Source organism: Etheostoma cragini, chromosome 16, assembly GCF_013103735.1.
Source record: "Etheostoma cragini isolate CJK2018 chromosome 16, CSU_Ecrag_1.0, whole genome shotgun sequence".
Taxonomy (NCBI): domain Eukaryota; kingdom Metazoa; phylum Chordata; class Actinopteri; order Perciformes; family Percidae; genus Etheostoma; species Etheostoma cragini.
This window is the reverse complement of record NC_048422.1, coordinates 11,696,410-11,722,805: the sequence shown is the minus strand read 5'-3', so window position 1 is coordinate 11,722,805 and position 26,396 is coordinate 11,696,410. Positions and strand designations below refer to the sequence as shown.

Here is a 26,396-nt window from a genome sequence, read left to right as displayed (position 1 = left end):
CCCCACACACACACACACACACTTTACCATCTGCACACACATTCATCACCCCCATCCCTCATCTTTGTCCTAATTTCTCACTTCTTACGCCTTGTCACCCAAGTTCTTCATTTGATGGTATGTCTATCAGCTGTTTTGCACACATTTTCTCACTTTAAGAGGGACTGAATACATTTCAGATAATTACTGATATTATGTGACACCTACATATGTTGGGACTGTAGAAAGTTGATAATGCTGAAATAAAGTAGAGCTGGACTTTATTACTGAGGGAATTAGCTATAATCCACACAAAAAAACAAAAAAATGGTAGTTACTGTTTTTGACAAATGATTAGTTACCCTTTTTCGAAAGGGTAGTTATCCTTTTTCAGAAAGGTAGTTACTATTTCTCAGAAGGGTAGTTACTCTTTTTCAGAAGGGTAGTTACTCTTTTTCAGAAGAGTAGTTAAGGTAACTACCCTTCTGACTAACGATTCGTTACCCTTTCATAAACAGTAACTAGCCTTTTTTTGTGTACCTTATTGTAAAGTGTTACCAGAAGAACAAAAGTCTACAGACATGCTAGCTGCTCTGGGAGACTGCACTTTGTCACAAGGGTGTTTTGATTTAAATGCTAATTCGGGCTCACTGTAGACAGGTTTCCATCCTAATGTAGCACACATTTTCAAAGAAACTGGCAAAAGAGAATGCGGATTAATGTGTGTTCCTACCCCTTACTGTTATATAAATGTAAGTAGTTGGTTCATCAACATAAGCAATAGGTGGCGCCAGCTCTTCCATCAGGTGTAATTATGCCATTTCAAAAGCAGAAGGTGCAAAAAGATGACTTAATTAAAAGACCAAGACAAAATGGTGGGGGAAGAATTTAAGCAACATGATGTGGTAATTTATGTTCATTTCTTGTATTTGTTTGAGAAATGTTATCAAAGTGGCAAACACTTTGTATTTCGTTGAGAGACGTAAACCGTAGAAATATGCTGTTCACTTTACAAAGGAAGGAACATGTGCTCGTAAATGATTGGCCAACGCAGCACCTTGGCTAAACATTTCATCACTGGGATGATTGTACATAAATAAAAGTTAAATTACACTTTTCACATTAAATGACTATATACTGTAAACTGTATGTCAACTTGGTTCTATTGTTCATTAATGCTGAATTCATTTTTATTTCTCAACCAAATCAATATTTGAGAAGAATCTGATTGAGTGACTCCCAGGCCATTAAGCTGGCTGCTGTTAAAACCACTGCAGACTTAAATATTGATCTGCTTTGCAATCAATCAAATGTGGCACGTGCTTGTCAGGGTCAGCGGAAAGGTTTTGGGCAGATGTGGATTTATGGCTGCATGTGTCTTTCTTCTCCTCCTATTTTCACTACCTTTCATCTATTTCGTCATTACTTTCCTCACTCCTGTTCAGCATATTGTAGCCCAGCAGTTTTTTTCTGGTACCAGACACATAGCTGCACTCCTTTTCCAGAATGATAAACATGAATCGCTTCTTTCATTCATCCTTGTGTCTCCCTTTCTCACTTTCCTCTGCATGCTGCCCCCCTCCCCCCGCGCTCTTTGCTGTTCATTCACCCCTTCTCTTTCCATCATCTCCCACCATCCTGTCCTCCCTCCATTCATTCATCCCTCTTTCCCTCATGCTCATCTAGAGTCCATTCACACACGTTCACCTAAGCTTCGTCAGAGCTGCCTGGAAATATTTACTGCTTAATGGCCTACAGCAGCTCACACCAGCCCAGTGGTGCTTTGCCTTTATTTATTTTCATTCCTTTTGTCTTTGTGTGTGTGTGAAAGTGTGACTGCGTGAGTGTGCAAGAGAAGCACATCTTAAAAGAAATAAAGCTCAAGGATGCCCTGCACATTGGACCTGCTGGTCAAATGACCTGTGGTTTGAAAGATTGACTGATTTGATGTTTGAAGGCTAATCGACCATTACTGGGTGATTCATCTGCTACCTGTGCATGTGCATGGTGTGTGTGTGTGTAAGCAAGCGTGCATGTGTGTGTAAGCTTGCATGCGTGTGCGTGTGTGAGAGAGAGAGAGAGAGAGTTAACACATCTTGTATACTGCTGGGACGTTACAGTACGGTTTAGCCACCAAGCATTAGCATGAGTTACTTGTCACTGTATCACATTGTAGTAAGCTGAATCGCTCTTGAAAGGTGTATTACTGTTACTGAGTTTAACTCCTTGATCATGTATGTTTTACAATTACTCTCAAACATCATCAGGACATCAAGTCATTGCAACTATTGCAAACACAATGCAAAGAAAGTAAATACAAAATAGGAGCATTATGGATCCATGATTAAAGAAAGAAACCTCTCATAGGAGAGGATTGCTAATGGATTGCTAATCGATAGCTGCACAGTAATTTCTCCTCCACAGATTCTGAGAGCTGCCCTGCCAGTCTCCTGCACTCTTTCTAATACTGATAACAATGGCTTGAAAAAAACATTCAACAGCAGACAAAAACAGCACAGTCTAAGGCCATTGTTATCATGCTACTGGAAGTGATGCTCACAGAGCACTGCAGCACCTCAACCTCACTGCTCCATCTGTCCTTGCCTGTGGATCGGAACCATTTTGATGGGAGTGTGTGTGTGTGTGTGTGTGTGTGTGTGTGTGTGTGTGTGTGTGTGTGTTAAGGGGCTGGGCTTTTGCCAAAATGACCATTTCCAGAACACAAGGCAATAACTAAATAACAACATGCGGATTATTGTCCAAGAATGGATGAGGTTCCTACATGGACGACACCAGTGTCCCTCACACAGCCCCCTCCTCTCTGTGATTATGGTGATGGTGATATCACCGCCCCAAGCATCCTCCCATTGCATTTTCAGATCAATGAGAGAGAGAGAGAGAGAGAGAGAGAGAGAGAGAGAGAGAGAGAGAGAGAGAGAGGTCTGTGTATTTTCATCCACACGCTGACAGCTGTGCAGCTACCCCACGTACGTGCTCATATCCCATATCCGGAGAAACGGAGAGAGAGGGGGGGGAGGCTAACGTTCCTCTTTATGTGCATCTTTTCCTCTGCAGACGCGTGCGTGACATATCTGCTCCCGGATTTCCCTTCAACTTTTCTTTTTTGTTGTTGCGGTTTTTTATACTGTTTTCATTGTCGCATTTCCTCCGTCCTCCGTGTCTTTGGAATGAACCGTTTTCCCGCCTGCGTCGTTTCCATGTCAGCATGGGAACTGCCGTCTCCAAAAGGAAGAATTTAAGAAACGATGCGATATCTTCTGTGGCAGCAAAAGTTAGGTGAGTGACACCCGCAGCTCTCCTCTTTCATAACCCGTTATATAGCAGCCTCAGAGAGACAGTTGACAGGTATTTCAGCCTTCAGGTGCGACCCAAGCAAAGACCATGTGGGCCAGTTTGCGCTATCCCGGGCACAGCTACCTTCTTTGTATTGCGCAGAGAGGCTCTTTGCCCTTTTCGCACGTCTGCCCCGACTGTCCCGTCTAGCTTGGGGCGTGCTACTGAGCAAATGTGTGCTTAAATCAGCCCCCTCTGAACTGCACCTGTGATGAGAAAATGTAACCAACTATACGAAATGTTGCCCTGTAATTCCGTTAGATTGTGTTTTATTTGGACTAAATTAGCTGGAAGAGGATATTTACCCCTGGCGCGTTGGAGCCTTTACTGCTCTGAAGGAAGCCTCGTTGTGTAATGAAAGTCAGAGGCAAAGCGAGGGGTGTTGTGACTCACAGTAACCATTATACATTTTCTCACTTTGGCATCACCTGATATAGATTATAATCTGCTGTGAATCTTATTTTAATTTAATCAAAAACGGCTTTCTGTCTGGACGCAAGACCCTGCTCCTTTCACCCGGACGACAAATGATCCAGTCAATCAATCAGTCACTGCAATCGATTCAGTCGTTTGTAGGGATCCACTGTCACGGTCAGTTATTGGAGCGGTCACATAGAGCAGCACTGGTAAGCGGCTGTTCATTCATTCAGCCTGGACAAAGCAGTGGGACCCAGACCGTTTGGCACGAGTCCAAGCCGTTAAAAGCTGTTTACGACTCCCTTGTTCACTGTATGGGAGTGTAGGGATTGTTTCAATGGCTGAGTCCGGATCCAGCACCATGTTAAAGCTGTCTCCAGTCTGTGATGTCTGCATGACTAAGGTTGAGCTGGAGCTGCAGTTTGAATAGAAGCACGTGTGACTGTGTTCATGTGTCCACACATGTAGTGCGGACAGCTCGCTGCAATCTCGAGTGAGATCTGAATACAAATGTAGCCTTCCGTGCTTCAACAGTGGCCTTACAGAAGGCCCTGCTCTGGGACTTTAATTCAATCAATGACCTTGACTTGTGCAGACTCCAACGTCCACAGATGTGGGCTGATGTGCTATTACGTCATCATCTCAGCCAGTAGGCTGTCTTTCTTACATTGCAACGCCTGTGAGCCTTCTTTGCATGCATTGCAGATATGTCCAGTATGTATGTGTGTGTGTGTGTGTGTGTATGTGATGTGTATATGATAGTCATATACAATGGCAAGTGAGAGACTGTCCTGGGCAGGTAGCCTACTGTAAAAGAGAGAGAGCGAGAGAGAGAGAGAGAGAGGGAGAGAATGTGTGTGTGTGTGTGTGTGTGTGTGTGTGTTTGCCACATTGAGATGGGAATATAATGGTCATATACAATGGCAAGTGAGAGGGTGTCCTGGGCAGGTAGCCTACTGTAAGAGAGAGGTAGAGAGAGAGAGAGAGAGAGAGAGAGAGAGAGAATGTGTGTGTGTGTGTGCGTGTGTGTGTGTGTGTGTGTGAGAGAGAGAGAGATAGAGAGAGGGGGGGCTGTCTTCAATGGAACTACTAAAATACTATTATACATCTAACACAACTGGTAACTATTGAGGATGATCTCTCTTCCCCCCCCCCCCCCCCCCCCCCCCATTTATACTCCCCCCCTCTCCCACATAACCACAAACACACACACAATTCTGAGTGTACTTCTTCAGAGTTAATGACAGAATTAACTTTGCCTCCCTGCAGATAAATCACATGCAATATTGATCAGCCCTACACCTGGAGTCGACCTCATAAATTTGGACGCAAGAACTCAAAAGTGTGTTTTTTCTGCATCACTCCACCTCACACACAAACATATCTAGGTGATTTACAGTCATGCATGTGTGCATATACTGCTCTCTATTTCATCTACATCTCATTGCTTCTCTTTCCCATTCTGTCTGAAGGGCACGCTGGACTGCAGCAGCAGATCTATATGGACTTATTTCCATTAAAGCCATTAAGTAGCATTGAACTTTAAACAGTTTACCTTTTAACAGTTTCTTTTTCCAACTGCATTCGAAATGATCTGTTTTTCACTAACATACAGTAGTTACATTTAGTGCTCATCTTGTGTCATGCCAGAATAAACTTTATTAACAGGAAAATTAAACAACTGAATGCACAGCAGTGTCCCTCTGTGAAACATCCGGAAGCAACTGGACTTATCGGCTTAGGAGGTTGTTGGGATTTTAAGCTGTTTAAGACTTTTCCCTGTTTGTGCTGGTACAAGATTGTCTTTGTTTAAATATCTGGTGATGCTGTAAAAGGTCAGTTTACTGCTATTTGGTAGTAACTCAGATGCTGTGTATGTGAAATGATAATGAAAAGGTTAGTATGTGCCTCTGTGTGCAATCTACAGCGTGGCATGCCACACTGACACACACACACACACACACACACACACACACACACGCACACACACACACACAAATACACACACACACACAAACACACTTCTTCACATTTAGAAACCTACAGGCAATTAAATGCAGGTGTATGTGTATACGTCTGAGTCATCATCCTATATCAACACATCCAAACATAGCTCGATATCTTTTCTCTCTCTAAACACAAGAAGTCATACTCTTTTGGATCATGAAGACCCACTACAGACTTTACTCACTCCATTTCCTATCCATAAGGCCTAGAACTACATAACCATAATTTACTGTAATCTAAATAAAGTAACTACCTAACACCATGACCTTTATTTAAACCTAAACACAAGTGCTTATCCTTAAATACCCTCTTAAAGAAATTTACTCACTCTGCAGGTGTAAGACTCACACAAACACACGCACATACGTCTACACAGAAACCCATTTATAATTCCTCGCAACTTTTTTAATCTCATCCTTTTGCATAAACCTGATATAAACTCACAAAACATTTATTGAACAATTTGACCTGTTTGTGGAGGCCATGGCATAGACTGAGTTTGTTACACTTCATTTATTTGCGCAATGAACCAACCTGTGCACTGCACACTGTGGGGACAGCAGTGGTTTATTTTAGTGTCTAAAAGCAACTCATGTTTATTACTGTGTTTTCTTGACTGGTGACTTATTGTGGTTGCGCAAATAAAGACCTGTGCTCTCCCAAAGCAAACAAAAAAATAGCAGTCCTTTGTTCACACAATCATGTTTGTTCAGTGTTCAGTTGCAAAGCAAGAAAAATCATGACATATATCCCACCTCAAGTATAGTCTTAATATTTGTAGAATTGAGCATAAAAGCATCTGATTTTGATATGGGAGACTAGGGTTTGTATGCTGTTATCAGTGTTGGTTTCATTAAACCATGAAGACAATGGTTTTCCTTTCTTAACCATAAAGATTTCTTGGATATATGTACCAAGTGGCATGGCAATCAGTCCCATGGAGGTCAAGACATACGACTAAAAACCCCAAAAATGTCAACATACTGCTGGCGCTAGAGGTGAAGTCAGGGGATCACCAAAGTCAGTAGGCTTCATCCTCTCGGGGCCTGTACCAATTTTTATAGTAATCTACCAATAGCTAGGTGTGTCTGATCAGAAAACGATCATAAGAGTCATTTTGGAAAGCATTGACAAATGACCTATTTTGTCATTGAGGAACGAAGATTTGTTCTTCTGTCCCTGTGTCATCTTATGCATGTTTATGGATCGCTGGTTATAAAACAGGTCACACTCTCCCCTCCAGCAGCTCATGAGAAGTGCTGGCAAGTGACTGAGAGCGATGGGGTGAAAAAAGAGAGGATGAGATTACCTTCCATTTGCACATCAGAATTCTGCGACACTGAGTGAAAAAGCAAATGCTTTGATCTTTCTATCAACCAGAGAAGAGGGCTGTGCTGTTGTTCAGGTTAAGGGCTTTGGACAACAGCTATCACAGAGCTGTGGGGGTGGGAAAGATAGCATGAAAGATAATAAAAAATTCTACAAACGGATGCAAATGTAATATTGTGTCTTAGTTTATTGGTGGCAGTCGGCAGGTGCAACTGTCTTTGTTGTAGAGCAGTAGGCCCTTTGTTCATGGACGGTGGGGGCTGTTACCTAATTGTTTGAAATAAGTTCTTCAGAATCACTTAAGTTCACTAAAGGGAGGCTGTGTTTCTATTCATTCTTTGCTAACAACCTGCTTCATTGTGCAAAATCTTTTATATATATATCTTTTTTTAACCCTGTGTATTTTTGATTTTCAGTAGTATGGCTCAGTGCATCCGTATTTTAGCATTTCTCCCCTCTCCTCTGTTCAGTAAGACAGTGTAACTTTTCCCATTAATATGCTAATTGAGGCAGGTTTTAGTGATTACAACCTTAATAATGATTAGGGCTCCAGCAGTTTTGTGTGATTGTCTGTGTCAGTCTGCTATTGCACATATTTATTCTATTTTGTATTTGTTCTCAACAAAACAATCTCGACCAGGTCGAAAGGTAGATGTTAAAATTGTCCATTATTTTGAGCACTACTTCTACAGTGCAGTTACAACTCAGCAAGCTTAATTTGACAATAAAGACCTTGCAATATGGTTGAAAGAACAGACCAGTAAGTGGACTTTGAGTGAAGATTGTTTTGTCAGTTCCCAAGTCCAAACTGTACTGTGCACAATATTTACTGTATGTATTTTGATATTTTGACAATGTTTAGATTTTTTTTTTACACTACAATTTACTTTAACATTTTTCTTACTTTCCTCCATTTATAAACAAAAATACAAAAGAAAATGTCTGCTGCAAATTCCAAAAGTCTGATAAAATTGGAATAGTAAAAAAAATCAAGACTTTTCGAATGCTGAAATTTCTAATTGAATGTGATTTTTGAAATATAAATAGGTTGGCTAACGTTAGCTAATCTCCCTCTTTTCATGTCACATCTGATAAACAAAAAGTTACGTGAGTGAGAAATGCAAGGCATTGTGAGTTGCGTACAGAGTAACGTTAATACAGGGGGATTGACAGTCTCAGATAGTCTAGCGCTGAGGAAAGGTTAACCATAGTCCTCATAAATTTGACCGGAGTTTAAATGCCAACACAAAGGAAGGCCAAGGCATCAAATATCCGGCCTAAATGAGTGAAATCCGGCAGCTTTTCTGGCGGCAACAGAGCAATCCCAGAAGTGGAGCTTCAAGAATAAAGACTTAGCTGGGAGCTTCATTGAGACAGCTTAGGTTAATCTTAGCTGCCCTAAAGCTGTCAGAGTTAGCTTTGACTTCATATATTATCTTCTAACAGCTGCATTCTCAGTAATGTGACAATCTGCAAGAAACAGGTTGCTTATAAATCACTAAAATAGTAGTGACAGCACTGTTAAGTGCTAAGGCTAAGTTATCAATGCCATTAGCATCTTGGCTAACACCACTGTTACTTAGTTTATGACAAATCGTTACGGCTGTGCTTTCTAAAATGATGTAATTGTGCTAACTGTACAACGTTAGCCTTTGATAGAGCCGCTTCAATACACTAGTTAGATAATCTTTAATTTCAGAGTTCTCTGTTGATTTGTGTTTGTCGCGTTGTGCGTGGTCGAAAATATCGCAGATAGCGAGCGGGGTGCCAGAAATGCAATGTTCCATGACGTAGATCCCCTTTAAGGCCAGGCTGATATAGCAGGCTGCATTTGAGAATTAAATATTCAAACATTATAATGATATAAAAATAATAAATTAAATTACAATGGTGTAGCTGACAACTCACAGCTCTAGTGTGTGTGTGTCTGTACGTGTGTGAAAACCCAACTCAATTAGACCATCTAAGAGGAGGATTCAATTAAGGAGCATTAAGAGTGAGGAATCTCTTTGCTTGGCAGCCCATTGTTTACAGTGGAGAGATGCCTGGGGAGACATCCGCTCTGATGATATTCAGACCATTGGGAGCACTGCCAGGGGAGTGATGGCCTCGAGCCGCTTGTCCTCTAAAGATATACTATGGTCACAGTGTTAAACGGCATGAGAATCCACAGAGAATGGGCATGAGATGATTAAATAAGTGTCAATAATGGAATGAATCACTGTACAGTATGTTGCAGCATTATAATACAGTCACTAACTGCGCGCCAGTTTGTAACACTGCAAGTGCAAGGGCTTTCACCAGTAAGCCATAGACTCAATCACCTTTCTGTTACCTCTTTCAGTGATAGATAGTAACTTAGCGGAAATTTATTTAAAATAAAAAAATCTTTAAGATCATAACTTAAATTTAATGATGGTGCAAGAAGCACCAACTTCTTACCTATTTGTCAAAAGCGTTATATAGTTTTTCTCTATTCCAAATGATCTACCCATATAATTATCTTTTTGAAACTGGCTCTTTATTTTATATTTAATTACATTAATTTTACCTACAATCCACACATTACATTTACTTTAATTTGTCCCCACTAGGAAAAGGTCAAAGTCCTCTGGTTTGTAGCAAAAGATGGTCACATATCCAAATGTTGGTGGGCATTTGACATACTGTATGTCAACAGGACAACAGAAGTCATACAAAAAAAATCCTCAAATAAGTAGGGGTGTAACGACACATCGATCTGGATCAATATATTGATTCAGTGATCAACAATCCAATCTCATCTTCAAGATGTGCCTTTATTTTATTATTATTCTTTATATCTGTTTTTTTTCTTTAAAAAAATAGTTTTTTTCATTTAAATGTCTGGAAGAGCTAAGTAATATAATTGTCAAATCAAATTTTAGTTGCTTTTAGTTGGTTGATTAACATGTAACTGTGTTAAATGGGTATATGACATTGTCTCTGAATCAAAATCATATTGTGGCAGACTTTGTGATATTAGAAAATATCGTATTGTTGTCCAAAGAATCAATATTATTATTTAGACTAGAAGTTTAGATAAAACTTGGAATTTTAAACCCCTAATAAGAAAAGTATAAACTAACACTGGAATAAGTAGTGAGCAATGTTTCACAACCTGCATCCATTAGTAAGCACAAACTTAAAGAGACTAAGGAGATAAAGGGTGTTTCTCAGTTTTGCAATGCACCCATCTGTCAAGTATCTAGTTATGTATTCTTCCGTCCAGATCAATTAAAAGAGATGAAGTGCTTCGGAGGTGTATGTCCCTGTTGAGGATTTGTTATGCAACTGCTAAGTGGTTAAGGGAGTTTCATGGTTTAGTACTTAAGTAGGAGTGGAGTGTTTGTAATTGTGTCTGACTCATTCTTATGAAATGCTGAGTTCGCTACGGAGTGTGCTGAACTGTAGACCCAGACAAGAGGATAAATATGCTCAGGTTCACCCTTATTCAGCAGGAGCTTCAGGTTGTACTTTGCTCCCACAGTAGTTAAATTAACCAAATTAGAGTTAATCTTGGAGAGGAGTTTGGTCTAAGACATTAGAACATTTAGCATCCTTGTTGCATGACGTTGTAGTTGTGGATTGTCCTCGCAAAAGAGACGACAGCCTCAGGAGTTTCAGCATATGATCAAAACGACTTTTGCTAAAGTGACAAAGCCTACTTCCTAGTACTCATGACTGTTGTCCATTTCAAGAAAAAACGAAAGTCTGGCGATGTTATCTTTTGAATGACAAACAGAGGAGGTCAGGGTGGATGGGTCCATTCGGCCAGTCCTCCGACCCACATGGACGAAAGACGTCACACGAGCACGCTGTTGTGAGCTAATGCGTGCAGAGTATGGAGGCTCCGTTATCTGAAACAGTGGGAACCTAGACGGCCCCCAAACAATTATTCCCTCCCATGTTGACAACAGCAGCGCATAAAACTAGCTTCATTACTAGACATTCATTACTTTTCATCCTTTGCCCAACTGGGAACGCTGGTATTGGCAATGTTAGAAGAAGTATTAACGCAAGTTATTTAAATTAGCTTGATAAATGGTTAAACATAATTGCTCTTAGCAGTGCATCGTGTCCACATAATCCTCTCCAATCAGTCCCAGAAAGTCCAAGTTACATAATCAATGCCGTAAACATATTCTCTGTAAATCTTTACAATCATACCCCGAAAGAACCAAGCAAGCCTGCCTGTTTCCACAATCCAATCATTTTTTTGTAATTCTTTTTTTAAACTTGCCATTTTAGGGTAAGGGTGTAGATCGCTATCTCAAAATTTGTTGTTGTTTTCCGAGGCGAAGGGAGTTTGAGACCGACAACACACAGATCCATTGATGCAGACTACTTTCAGAATATCCAGCCTGGTCTGATCTGAATCCAAGACACTGAACTTGAACCTGTACCATCATTGCTTCTGCTGTTTGACACATTTCATAACATACACACAGTATTATACATAGTGGGCCTTTAGAAGCACCTTTAGAGGTTAAATGAGACAAAGGATTTTAGGGTTGAGTTGATGCAGCTGTCCAGAGGAGGAAACCGTGTCTTTCCTCCACATTTTCCTGACTGTGCTCCCTCTGTTTCCTCCAATTTACTCCACCTATCATTTTATCATTCATCATTTATATGCCCCCATTTTTCTCTATACACTCCTTTTTGTCTCTCCGTCTCAGATACTCCCCTCCCTAACTGGTTTCTCTCCCCAAACCCCTGTCACATGTCTGAGAGCATGCAGGACGAATTTCATATCTGCCTGTCAGGCTCTTCCTCTTTCTTTCCATCTTCTGTCTTGTTCTTCCTTTTCACATGTGCGTAGGGTATCTCTCCCCCGCTGCATCATGCACCTGTGTCCCTGGTGTGTTGTGCTCACATATCATATTTGGAGTGTGTGCCAAACAGTAATTTTAGGAAAACCAGACAGAGGGGTTGTTTAAAGGATGGATTGAAAGGCGCTTTGCTCTATCCGTTTCCAACTCTGTTTCCTCTCATGCATAATGGATGAAGTGAGTCTCTTGCACCATTGTTTGCGGATTCTAATCAGAGTGCCCGACCTGTTGAATTATAAAACAGGAGGGCAAAATGAAAATGCCTCAGAGCTTCAGAGGAACACCTGCTGATCACATGTCCTTAACAGGAGTGGTTTCTTGTTACATCTCTGCATGCAGACACACACAAGCCAACAGTTCTAATCCTAACCCGCACACACACGCACACAGACAGACAGACAGACAATGATGCTGTGGGTTATTAACTTGAATAATGAAGTTCCATTAATAGGAGGTCCTCAGGTCATTTATGTAGCATTATAACCGCACTGTTGTTAAAAGGCAGCGGTAGCATAGGTAAAATGTAATCTGTCTTGACGGGGCTGAGTTTAAATAAGAAGCTAGAGGATGGTGCATCAGAGAAATGTGTGTCTGTTTTCACTTCAATCCTGCTCTTACTGTGTGTACGTCTGCTGCGTTGGACACACTTTAATAATTGACAGAGCTGCCAGGAAGGAGGCCTTCACCCACAGACTCCCCTGCGTTCATGGGATTCTTCTGCTTAGGCACCACACATCTGAGCTGCATAAGGAAAACCACTTTCCTAAATGTACAAAAGGATGTAAACATTTAATTAACCCTTCACACTTTAACAGTAACTGTAGACACAGCAGGTTATTTTGCAGGCTCCCATTAATATTAACGTAGTAAAGGATAGATTATGTGTGACATCAGCTTTGTATATACAGTGTATATATATACAGTGTATATATACTGACTCACGATCTTCCTGTACTAGTACATCATTAGTAGTAAACTAATTGAAACCTCAGGGTTAAAAGTCAGATTGCATACAGTGAGTATTCTCATTAATCAATTTGGCATCTTTAAAATAAGAATTACAGTAAAATGAGTTTTTTCTTTTTTTACTAACTTCTTCATATGCTTTTTTTCTAATTTAAATTATAGCATGAGTTAACAGATTAAAGCTTCAGTAGTTCTGAAAGGTAGTGGATTGAAAATATGTCTAACATGGAAATAGTCACACACCTGTGCCTCAAAAGTATACCCAAGTAAATGTAGTTTGAAAGAGACTATGCCTTATTGTCAAACCAACTAAAGTCATCATAAAATTGCAAGAGCGTAACTCAATATTATTAGCATACAATATTTGAGTTACTCACATTGTCTTCTTTCCTCTCCTCCCTCCATCATTCTTAATTACTGTCATGAATCTATATTCCTAATAGTTATTGCAGGGGTTCATTTCCTCTCAGTTCCAGATTGACATTGAAAGCACATCTACAGAGTTATTTGTCTCTCTTTTGGACTGTCTCTCTTTCCTCATTTCCCCATGCTTTCGAACACTGACTAGAGGAACATTAGGAGGTCAGTGTCATTCAAGTGAACTAAGCACCAGATTGAGTACAGTGTTTGTGGCGCTCACAGCTTCCATTTTCAGGACATCTATAAGCAATCGTCTTCAGTTGTGGTCAAGGTTAAGTATTTTTCAAACCCACTTTAGCCACACCAGCAAGAATATCATCCACCAACGCAAACTGAGGTCACGCTGAGAAGTTAAGTTGAACAATGCTTCCCTCTATCTCCTGTAGCAGTCTCATACTCTGTCTTGCTTTCAGTCTGAAGCTGCCTGAAGTGTGGAGATAAAACAGCTGCATCTTTAATCTGTGGGTGGCACAAGCCTACAAAGAAGGCAATTAGGTTTAAAATTTACAATTCCCTAGCCTTTCTTTCTTCCCTACGCTTCCATTTCCTCTCCTTCCAACTCACCCCTCCTTTCCACCCATGAAATAATGTCTTTATGTGTGTCATGTGTGTGTGTCCCCACAGAGCAGCGCGAGCATTTGGAGAGTACCTGTCCCACACACACCCTGAAAATCGAAACAGATCAGGTCAGCGTCTTAGCCATCCTGCCATCCATCCCTCTATCCTGCTCAGCCTATTCCTTTATGGTCTCTGATCCTTCCTGTTTCACCTCATCCTCTGTTGAAATGCCAGACTGTGATCATTAGTGTTTCACTACAATAGCTGATAACCAGAGAAAGATCCTATCCTCTGTGTCATCCTCAGCTAGTCATCTTCTTTTTCCTCTTTCTCTCTTCTTCCCGCTCCTCTGCACTTTGGTATATCTTGCATTATTTAACACTCATATTTGTCTTTTTTTTTAACCATCATTCTAGCTCATCCTTTGTGTGAAACCTTGGTGGGTCCCGACCAGGAGTCGCCAAGTGACACGATTGCCCCCAACAACAACAACCACCTCTATCCCTGCTCCAACACCACCAAGGGCTGTGAGAACAACCGGGAGCCAAGCTTGGTGAAACCCCCGCTGGGCTTACTCCAGCAACCTCCCCCTTCCATCATCATCTCTACCAAAGCATCACGATTGTCCCTAGAGCGCAGCTTCTCAGCAGAGGAAGACCAGCTGAAGTGCGTTGAGTGCACCCTCCAGCCTGCCCGTGTGTACACCATCACCACCCAGCGGGGTATGCTGATGAGCAGCGGCCGGGGCAGCAAGGAGAGCCTAGAACTGGACGTCCTAAAGGAAAAGTCGGGGAGTGGCGGGTTGGGATCCAGAGGTGGCTTGATCCAGCCCTCCACTTCCCCTTCTTCCACCTCATCGTCTCCAACCCAGTTCCACCAGGCCAGCAGTGGTCGTGGCACCAGCCACCATCACAGAAACCATCACGACACGCACCACGGAAACCACCACCACAGCATCTCGGGCCCCAATGCCCCTTCCAGTAGTGGAGGAAGTAGCGGGGCAAGTGGAAGCAGCAGTAGTAACCAACAGCAGTCTTTAGCCGTCGCTGGATCCCACTCCCATCATGGATCACATCACCACGGCCACCATCACCTGTCTCAACCCCCGCTGCAGACCTCCGTCAGTGCCCACAACATCCGCGGCTGGGGCGAGGGTGGAAAAGGGGAGGCGGAGTGCAGCGGGCTGGCCTGTGAGTCATGCAGCAGCACCCCCTCGCGGAGCCAAGGCTCCTTGGACCTAGAGAGCGCGTCCCGAGAGGCAGGCAAGCAGCACCGACGCCTAGAGAGGATGTGGAGTGTGGACCGGGTGACTGGTCTGGAGAGAGGTGAGAGGGCGGAGGACACAGAGGAAAGGAGAGGCGCTGAATTCCAAACAAGGGCTGGAGGGGGGCAGGGTTTGTTCAGAAGACCCCGTGAATGGGATTGGTTGGTTTGACATTGGACCAGAGATGAAATAGCATTTGAATAATTTCAATAGCTTGTCTAGATGCATTTTTTTAGTTAAAAATTAGGAATGAACACGTCTAGTGTTTGTGACAGTTTATATATATTTTTACAAGTATTAATTCTAGGCTTCATGGAGGTTTAAATCTTACTTCAGTAAAAACAAGTAACAAATCACAATTAACCCTTTGGTAAGCATCTAATAAGAACTAACAACGATTTTTAATTGTAAGTTATTTTACCGTGACAAATCAGTCCTATGAAGAGTTTAGGCCTATGTCTGGATGAATTAAAGTAGAAAATCCGTTAAAGTGAGTTAGTATAACAGTACAAATCTATTTCGTCTCAGCTCTGGTGGGGATGAGGGTTTGTTGTTGGATGTGACGTGGTGGTCTGTATATATGACTCTCCGTCTCCTCGTCTCTCTCTGCTGTCTCCTTCTGTGTGTCTCCCTCTCTCCATTTGTGGAGTGGTGGACTGTCAAGTGCTGGTGCTGTCGCTGGTGTTTCCATATTTCTAATATATATTTATTACAATTGCTGATATGGTATAGGTTTTTCAGTTTTTTCACTTAACCCTAAATTGTATAAATTTTGTCTCTAATCGCAGATGACACTAACTGGTTTCCCAAGGAAAATATGTTCAGCTTTCAAACTGCCACAACAACCATGCAGGCGTGAGTGTCAAACCTTTGCACATATACATCTTGCATTTGAACAAACACACATACATAAACACACAGTCACATTAGTGATGCATGAAAGGTCAGTCTGAAGCCATGGCTGTGTGAGGCGGTATTTAAGCACAGTGGTGCTAACATGGTCACAATGCCAACGCCAACATGTGGCCAGCATGTTTACCATGTTCACAATCTTAGTACAGTGTTTTCACATGCTAACATTTGTTAAATACAGTAATAAACCATTTTGTTAATTTTGTGAGTATTTGGTTATGTATGGAAGTATTGCATAACATTTTGACTTGTTGGTGGCACTAGATGAAAAGTCACAAGATCAGCAGTTATTAGAATGTATGCATCCAAAAGTAGTTGACATTTTATTATGGACCGAAGCCATGAGCCATGCTGCCAGCATGGCTCAAATTCATACTTGATTGACAGGATGTAACGTTTGCAGTTTCTAGTTCAAAGGCTAAAACACATGATACCAATGTTCCGTTTCTTTAAAAAAAGTTTGAAAGAAACTTTAAAACTTTTTTTCTAGTCAGCACAAATAATGTATTTTTTTTTTAAATAATGTATTTAAAAAAAAAAAGTTTTAAAGAAAACACAGTGTGTGAGTGAGAACAAGTGTGTGTGTCTAGTCTGTATAAAAAGTGCTTGTGAGCATCCATCTTTGTAAGTATGATGGCGGGCTGAGATTCTGTCCCAAGATCACCTGCAGCTGTAAAAGATATCTTAACTGCCATAACCACTTCACATAAAAAAACGAATCTCCAGCAGATTCCAACAATCTGTTTCTCCCTGACTATAAGTTGTTAGAAATCTTTTTTACATGCATCTTTTGTACTTGTTTGGTCCCTCTCGCCTTTCATCTTGTAGTAGATGCTAGTCAGACAATAAAAGTGGTTGTTCATTTGGCCCATTAAATAAAAAAGTAGGAATTATGTGGTGCTTTAAGTTAATGTTTCAGTCATGTAGGTCAATTATGACACACGTTTTGTCTCTGTCTCATTTTGCCTTTTCTAGTGCAATCTCTGTTTTTTTGACTCATTGCTCACTGGTGCCTAAACTCTGTTGATTTTTCTCCCTCTCCTCTTTTCTTGCTAATTAATGATGGGATACCCAACAACAGGATATCGTGAGTATACTTCCCTGCTGGCTTCATTTTTTTCTTAGCTAACTTACCTCTTGTTGTTAACTGCTGTTTCTTAATGATCATGTCTTCCATTCAATTCATTCTTCGGTTTCATCTGAAAATTTACAAGATGGAACCAAGGTGCTTGTTTGGGTAATTCTGGCCTGGCAAAAAACAACAACTGATTGACAGTTAGGGACTGTCAAGTAGAAATCTAGTCAGCACAAATAATGTATTTTAATTAAAGTGAAAAAAGCCAAGAGGAGGAAAATTGAGTTGCAGAATTTTCATGAAACAGCAGGGCTAAAGTCCAGTGTAATCCACTGCAGCTGAGTAAGTCTGCCAAGTTCAAGTCAGGAAAATGTCCGTCTGTGTCTTGGCTGTCCTAAACCCTGTCAGCTCCCATCCAGCCAGCAGTTCTTTCAGTTTGGTGTACACACACACCCGCTTTCATTAAGGACACAGCTATAGATAAAGTTTGGCCTTTTAAGATTTTTGTGGCCTTCATGTTAGTGCTCTAATCCCGCTCCACAGACGTCGCCAATTATCACTAAATGTGTGCTGGCTGACTATACGCATATTTGGAACTGACTGTGGCAATTGGCTCTGAAGAGATTTGTTAAGAACAAGTATTTATAGTGTTAACATGACACATATTGCACATATTGCCTTCTGGTAAAACTTTTCAATCAGTTCTGGTTTGAAAAGAAGTCAGTTATCAGTCAGATGTCCAGCTATCTATTCTCTAAGTCACGTTAAACCTCCCAATGGGAAATCTGGTGGGTGCAAATTGCCAAAAGGAAAGGAGTCTATAGGTGGTCTTAGAAGTAGGTTAAGCAATCAGATAAATGTTAAAATTAATAACAGTCAAGGTGTATTATGCCTAAACCAAGCCAAGTTTTTGACATTTCATACTGCACAACCCCTGCTCCAGATACATCTAACCTAACTCAACCCAACTAACCCTAGCGGCTCTTTAATTTTTTCAAGTATTTTGTATACTGACCAAGCTAACCTCTGGCCGCTAGCTTGAAGTAAATGTTGAGGGTTTATTCTAACTTTTTACAATAATAAAAAGGAAACAGCCGATGATATTCTATATATCTATACGGACAGCCTTAACCTTTAAAAGAACATATTGTTATTTGGGGAATTCTACAAGCTACTTTCCACTACTTACCAAGAGTCAATCAATTATGTTTAGCATGGTTGAAGATGCTCCATCTCTAGCTCTGTCCCTGGGCAAATGTTAATCAGCTTCACAGGATTGTTGGGTCACATCTTGTCTGATTAACAACAATCAAGTTTGTTGAATAGTCACACATTGGCAGTGATGCATTTCACACCATGTTTGTACTTTGACACATAAAGTGATGTCACATTCTGCTACCCGGAACATTTTCAAAAGTTTAGCAATGATTTAAATAGATGTCAGGCTTCCACAACAACTTTGCAAATGAGGTTATACAACTAATTCTGGGAAAGTATCAAGAACCATACAATTCCCCTAAAACAAACTAAGTAATTAAATCTCAAGTGGAACTACTGAAAAGATGCATAAGGTCACAAGATCCGCTCTCATCTCTATTGAAAGATGTATTATGCCACATTTAGACTTGTAAGTGTTGCATGGGTGAATAGAAAACAAGATTTGAGCTAGCAATGTGATTTGACTTTGTGGTTTTCATACTCAAAGCTAGCGGCTGACTAACTACAACAGCCTCCCCTTCACAGCCAAATAAAGCCTGTAGCTAAAGGCCCTGGCGTCAGCCCCCCTTTGCACTGTCCTACCCCTCGCTACAGCAGCATACTCGCGCTCTCATCCTTTTAATACTGTGCCACGTTCTGGCAGGACTTTACAGAGATTTGTGCAGAGAAAAAGGAGAGAGAGGGAGCAGGATTCGGCAGAAGTCATCCAGAGGTACGAAGCGTCCCCTGCCAGGGAGTGCTTTGCTGTCGTGCTGTTTGCACTTGTTTCTGGCTATAGCTCCGTTGTCGCTTATTTACAGCTGCGTCCAATCTGACTAAGCCAAAGAGTCACAACATGGCATTTGAAGCCGAGAACGTCAGCAGCTTTAAAAAGGATCTGCTTATTGGATGTCGTACTACAGTGCCCCAATTTCTAGGCTGGATTTTTACTGCCACCCACAGGGAATCAGATTTTCATTTTTAGACAAAATTGAAAAGATCAAAATGAGTACATATGAGTGGTTTGAAAAAAAAAAGATAAATATTCTTGTATTGTGGATTCTACTCAGCCACGCCTAGATTAACTAAATTGGTAGCACACACACACACACACACACACACACACACACACACACACACACACACCTATTCTGTGAGAATGTTAAATTGGAGTTATTCATTCAGAGAACTTCATAATTCAAACCTACAATACAAGTCGGTATGTTACTGCAGCGTTCTTCCATAATTATTTCTGTCCTGCCCTTATCAAACAGGTTGAATTTGTATAGAAAAATAGCATAGCATATTTTAAAACCATCGGAAAAGTGAGAGTCTGTAGCACTTGCAGGAGTAATGACATCAGTAGCAAGTCAACTCCCGCAAGTGTTACAGAATCTCACTGCATGTTTCCAGGCCCAGATGCTCCGTCACACAGGGGCAGATGGTAGGAGTGACACCATGCAGTATATCTCAATCCCATGGACATCTCAGTGTCATCCATCTGCAGTGTCACATTAGCGTTGTGTGTCATTTCATTCAAATTTGTGACTTGAACTTGAGGGAAATATATAGCGGAACAATGTTTTAGGAACACTTTGCCTCCTTAAAATCCACTTGAAAAATAGTCCTGCATCCACCAAATACCATTACTCGAAAAATAGATTATATTTGATTATACTATGGCCATGTCCACCCTAAGGCAGTCAGATCTTAAAATGCATGTTTATTTGTTTCCATTCTTGTCTTTTATTCTCATTAAGCTGAGTATTTGGTCTCTGAAAACAGATCAAACGGGAAAACCAGTTAAAAGGAAGACCTGACATTTCTTGATGATACAGTATGTGTGTTTTATTCCTGACATGGTGGAACAATTTGTTCTTCAATCTTATTTCTTATCAACAACACTTTTAAAACAGCAGAAAGCTACTTTTTTAACTTTATTTTAATTTCAATCCGGACAGCAAACCTTTAAGTAGGCAATAAAAACACCAGTGTGGGTTAAAAACCTTTGACGCATAAACAGTTGCATTAGAATAGATATGGCTTAACCTACAAAGCAGAGCAGAAATGATTACTTTCATACGGTAGCAGTTTGCAGGCAGTGCTTCCGTCAAGTACCACATCCCCATCACCACATAGAAGACAATATTAACTAGTTATAAACAGCAATTTCAGCACTGCTCTTATTTACCCCCAGTAATCTCAAAGTGCTTTCAATATAGAAAAATAGATTTCACCCTGTACTCTTACTCTTTGATGTGGAGTGTTCACTTTCCTTTTCCTCATTCATTACCATCTCTAAACAAGGAATTTGGTTCTTAGGAATTTCTGAAGACTGACTTTAGTTTACTCCAATTTTCAGATACTTTTACTTTACTTGCAGACTGATCTCATGAAATGGCGTATGTATGACACTCCAATATGAATGCCAATATTGCCGTGTTATCAAGACGCATACTCGCTTTTTTAGTTTGGCCTCCATTGACGTACATTACCTCGCGATAGCATGGGAATTTACGCCGTAGCAAGTAGTATGAAAGGACGGAAATCCACGTTGGGAGATTGCTTGGGGTGGTAGATAAAACACAGGACTTTCACCCAGGAGATTGGGGGTCGTGTCCCACGTGTCATGTTTTCTTCTGTCCAATTTGGAAACTCAACTGTCGGTTTGTTTACTAAAGCCCATCCCGTACTTCTTTTCCTAAACCCATCCGGTTCTTCTTTTCCTAAACCCAAAACGCATGTCACTAAACTCAATTGTTGCTTTCTTCTCGCGATAACACGGCAAGTGACGCTAACACTGCAAGTGGTGTGTATATTTACGCCCGCTGTGTACAGCATAGACACACGTGTATAGCTCAAAAATGCATACAGATAACACGTTACTCGGCTTAAGAAAGTCGGTGTGTATGTTTACGTGAAGTCAGGAAGTCATGAGAGTATTTCCATACTTTATACTTTTACTCCAGTACTTATCTGAGGCTAATAATGTACTTTTTACTTTACTGCATTTATTTGAGAGCTTTAGTTACTAGTTACTTTGTAGATGCAGATTAATGCAAGATACACTCAACAAACAATAGCAATTCAAATGTATTAAAGATGAAGCTACACATTGGTAAATGAGTTAGTAGTAGTATGCATAAAACACCACTTTACCTGCTGGACAGTAATGCTTAGTAGTGCATCAATGAGTCTAATCCAATACTTTTGCCTATTACATAATATTCTGAAATGGGTCATTCTGCATATGGAATACTTTTTTTAGTATGTTATGTACTATATTTTCATTGTAATACTTTGACAAATCCCCAAGCAACCATTAAGTAATAGTAAAATACATTATCACAGAAACATAGAAGACTTAGTTCACACGTTCACAGATGAATAAGTTGTACGGAAGCTAAAGAACAACAATGTGTTTAATAATGCAGGGTATCATCATCCTGGTTCAAATAAAAAATACTAATAATTTAGGGGAAAGTTCACTTATTTCAAATGGTATTACATCAGTCTACCCATACAAGTTATAAGTAGATGGGACAGGAGTAGAGAATCAAAATAAGTAAAATGTGAAAATTGAGGCAAGAAATATGGAACATATCAATGGCAAAATAGATGGAAAACGAGTTATAGAGCATTACACAAAGAACTGAAGAAGAGAGGAGGGTGGACCTGTCAGATTGTCTTTAGCTGGGAGTGGAGGTGTCTATGGTGTATCTCACATTTCCTCTATTTCTGACTAAATCTCATTAACTGTGTTAATTGTGAGCAGCTTAAGTTAAAGCACAGGACATTCAGGGTGACTGTGTATTAGTGTGTGTTTAAGATCTCTTTCTCGAAGTACAAAGTAAGTAACAGGGATGTAATTAGTACTAACTTATATTTGCTCTTTTTAAGACAATATTTTGGCATGATTTAATTTGTGTTGCTCATAAAACCAGCAGTGAAATTCACTGTTTGATGTTGCAAGTTAACTGTTGTTTTGCTGACACTTTTTATGGAGGTAAACCAAGGCCAAAGACTCCTTTAAAGTCTATTCCTTTTATGTTGCTTCTATTTTTCTACTTCTCCACTACCTCTCTCTCTCTTTCTCTCTCTCGCACACACACACACCACGTGCTGGGATCATTAATCATGAGTGTCGGCTGGTAGCTTGATGTAGGGAAGCTGTGTGTAGATGCGACATGGGAGGGAGGCAGAAAGATAAAAGGATGTTTATCTGGGTTTCTTGCATAGAACATCATGTTAGGATCAGGCATAAAGTCACAAAGAAGACTATACAAACCCTATTGCTTTGTTGTTATTAAATACCTTGAAACCTTGCAAATTGAAGAATTTACAGGAATGAGGGAACGGACCAAGTGTGATGACAACCTTGTTGGCAAAATATAGGGTTGAAAATATGATGTTGCTCTATCAGATTGATGCCACAGTTCTGCACCTGCGGCTCCTCTGATGAATAAGGATGTTGACAGAAAAATAGAACATCAACAGCCTGTGATTAGCCTCAATGAGATACAGCAGTGTATATTTTCTAAACTATATTTGAATAATGAGGATGAGGAAAAACATGGATTTGTGCATTCAGGTTCTTTAAGACCAAGGATGTTAAATGTGTTGTGTTTGATCTTTGTAACCATGACTCAGATAGAACATGACCAACACTGCCTGCCGATATATTTACAGATATATTCCATGGTGTATAGGAAAATCTACCGGCTTAATGACGTGTTGTGCTCTGAAGCAATGCCGGCATTATTGCAGCATTGTTTCCACTTACAGTGGAAGTGTGGTTGTGCAAGGTGAATGTAAATCAGTCTCTAAGCACTAGTGTAAAATTTGGTTATGACAAAGCCTATATATAACAAGTGTACCTCTTCTGTCTGACCTTCGCCGTGTGGATAAAGTTAGTGCTCAAAAACTACATAACCTAAGGAAAATCTGAAATTTAACGTAAATGTAAAAGTGAAATGTTGGCCCGGAAAGCATAGGTATTCGAAGCTAGCAAGAGATACACACGGTGGTGGCTCACCATAAATTCATTTCATGGAGCAGAGGCTTGTGGATTTTGCTAGATTGGTGGAACACCTGACGACAGCACAGAACAGAAAAGAGAGCAAAGGCTGTTACCCTTTTTCTCGCGGTGCCTGGTGTAAATAACCTTTAGGCAGGGTAGGGCACTGCCAATTGTATGTTCAGCTGAACTAACCCCTCTTTGCAAGGCTTTGCGTTACTGTTCGGTGGCGTTTCTGTACCAGGCAGTGATGTTCCCAATCAGGATGTTTTCAGTGATGGAGTAGAAATTCCTCAGTAGAAATTTCTCAGCATTGTCGGGGATTCCCTGAATTTCCTCAGGCGCCTGAAGTGAAACACTTTCTGCCTTGCATTTCTTGCTCAATGGTGTTATTTGTCTTGAACATCGCCTTCCAGACAGCTAACCCTAATCTTAACCCTCCACATAACCATTGCCATGCTGTCTGGAAGGAGACATTGGCGGCAAAAAATACCAAACACCGCATTTCTCACCACTGAGTCTTTATGCAGCACCCAGGCCAGACCCTCTGTTAAGTTGACACCAAGGTACTTGAAGCTGTACACGCTCAAAAGGTGTGTCCGCCCCCCCCTCACCACCTGTGTTCTGCCTGTCAAGGATTCACATGGATTCACAAGGATTCACATGGATTCACAAGGATTCACATGGATACACATTCCCAGGTCCTTGAATTTTGTGATGAACCTGAAGGGAACTATGTTGTTAAACACTGGACTGTAGTCAATGAACAGCCATCATTCAGGCAGGCTGATCTTTTTTTCGTGAGCACAGGAATGATGGTGGACTTCTTGAAACACATAAGTATGACAGACTGAACCAGTGAAAGGTTGAATATCATTGTGAAGACTTGCGCTTGTTTGTCAGCACAAAGTCTGAGGACCCACCCATTGATACAGTCAGTTCCGGCTGCTTTCTTTGTGTTTACATGCTTCAACATGTAGCATTTCATCATCAATTTCAACATATCGCTTAATACTAAGTATAAGTGAGTTTCCTTAACGTTAAAAAAAGATATTGGTCGATATATTTTAATTGATTTTCAGTCTTAAATATGTTATACTATAAATATGTTAAGCAGTATTGGTCAGGTTCTAGACTCAAATATAAAAAAACATTTGATCAGGAATGAACGTCTTGGACAAATTCCACCCGTGTTAAAACACACACAGACACAACACAGATCAACAGAACAACATTTCATCTGTCTGGAACAAAGTAAAGAAAAACACACCATCACGCTCTTTAATGCATCATTGCTTCTGATGTGGTTCTGTTTAGAGCAGATGCATCAAAACCTACAGAAAACTATAGAAGGGCTTCCCTTGTAGCTGTTGTTACATGAATAACTCTCCTGTGTCTCATAAATCTACACTATAAAAGGATGAAAATAGGTACTTTGGCAATGTGGCACATTACACCAAAGCTGCGTCAAGTGTTTTCCCCTCACATTGACAAGACAATATTTATATTTATAAATAATTATCTCTTTTTAAACTCTTTTAGTAGAAATAGAAGCTTGACACTAAACTTTCCTATTTGTCTCCCCCCTCGCTTTGTCATTTTCCACCCACCCCTTCTTCTCTCCTCTTTCTTTTCTTTACATGTGGGTTCTTCCTCTGTCATTCGTTATCCCTCCACTGTTTTCATTTCTCTACCCACAGGAACTTCCGGAAGCATCTTCGGATGGTGGGCAGCAGGAGGATGAAAGCACAGAGTGAGTCAGAGAAATGTGTGTGTTTGTGTGTTTGTGTGTGTGTGTGTTTGTCTGTGTGTGTGATGTTTGCTCAAATTGAAGTTGTGATGTTTTTCACCCCACCATCATCTGTGTTTTTTTGTCGGTTTCCTGGTGTGTGTTTTGCATGTGTGTGGCACCAAACGCTGTTGCTTTACTGGGATTTTGTCAATTGAATAACCTTGAGGATTATATGCTCGTCAGGGTGTGTGTTGATAAGCCAGCGATATAAGTCGGTGCATGCGTGTATGTTTGAGTTTGTGACTGTAGGTGGTCTTTACCTGTTGTATCGCTTCAACTGGTTGTTCAATTGGTTATAAAGTTTGAAGACAAAAACACTAAATTGTATATAAAAGAAATTGGATGATTGGTAATGATAAAGGGGTGTATGTCTGTTTGACTGCAAACTTATAAAACACTGACAGAAAACAAAATTCTAGTTCTGGATTAGATGTGGCTTCGAAGGCAATGTGATTGTAACTTTGTTATGTAACCGGTCTGTAATCTATTAATTTGCCCACTTTTTTTGCTTTGAAAATTAAATGGAAAGAAAATGGTGAAGGACAAAGAAAGCTTATCTATTAATCTATGACCCAGTAAATAAAATCATTGGTTACATTTGTATTTGTGTCAATAAATGCAGCGTTAATGTGACAAGTAGCTTGGTAAGTTAACAATTGTTATAGAGACTATGCAAAACCTGGTAGCAAATGTCAAAGCTGTATTACCATATTGCAAACAATATGTTTCTGGACCGTGGCAGATGTGTGTAGATGTACATGTAGACATTTACTAAATCCCCAAATCTCTTTGATTCTGTAATGTCAAAGTTGTTCCAGACCTCAGGCTTTCCCTGCTGTGAGGAGGAACTACTTCTCCTGGAGACCATTTCTTCTCCTTTACTGCGTGGCTTTGGTTGAACGGACATTGTCCTCTTGGTCATAGAATCTGGTCCCAAGACTGCAGTGTTGACTAAGTCAAAGAAAATACATGCTATTTCCATAAAAAAAACAAAAAAAAAAAACCATTGGATCAATCTGCTTCAGACCATGAAAATCAACTCTAGTCCAGATCAGACTATTTGTGATGTTTTGATATAGTTACAAGGGATTTTTAAATGAAAACCTTGTTAGAAAACCAGAAAAAATGTTTCCTTTTGATCACAAGAAGAAAAAAAACATTAAGAAGTTGACCTTATGAATGCTTTGGCCAATGAAAAGACATTTGTACTTGAAAAGAATAAGTTGGTGTCAGCAAAGAAGCATTTGTGGGAATTAATC

At 40.4% G+C, this 26,396-nt stretch overlaps 1 protein-coding gene across 5 annotated transcripts in view; it reads left to right on the top strand.

The window, feature by feature from the left end:
- The first annotated feature begins 2,953 nt into the window (after positions 1-2,953).
- Positions 2,954-26,396, top strand: part of LOC117959098 (NMDA receptor synaptonuclear signaling and neuronal migration factor) — a 39,690-nt gene continuing 16,247 nt past the window's right edge. Inside the window, exons 1-6 of one of the 5 annotated variants that reach the window (XM_034896002.1) lie at positions 2,954-3,276; positions 13,947-14,008; positions 14,297-15,205; positions 15,933-15,999; positions 17,138-17,143; positions 25,046-25,098. In XM_034896002.1, the coding sequence (XP_034751893.1) occupies positions 3,206-3,276; positions 13,947-14,008; positions 14,297-15,205; positions 15,933-15,999; positions 17,138-17,143; positions 25,046-25,098 (1,168 nt within the window). In that variant the 5' untranslated portion in view covers positions 2,954-3,205. The remainder of the gene's footprint in view (positions 3,277-13,946; positions 14,009-14,296; positions 15,206-15,932; positions 16,000-17,137; positions 17,144-25,045; positions 25,099-26,396) is intronic. The other 4 variants (XM_034896003.1, XM_034896004.1, XM_034896006.1 and 1 more) reach the window with 4 other exon arrangements.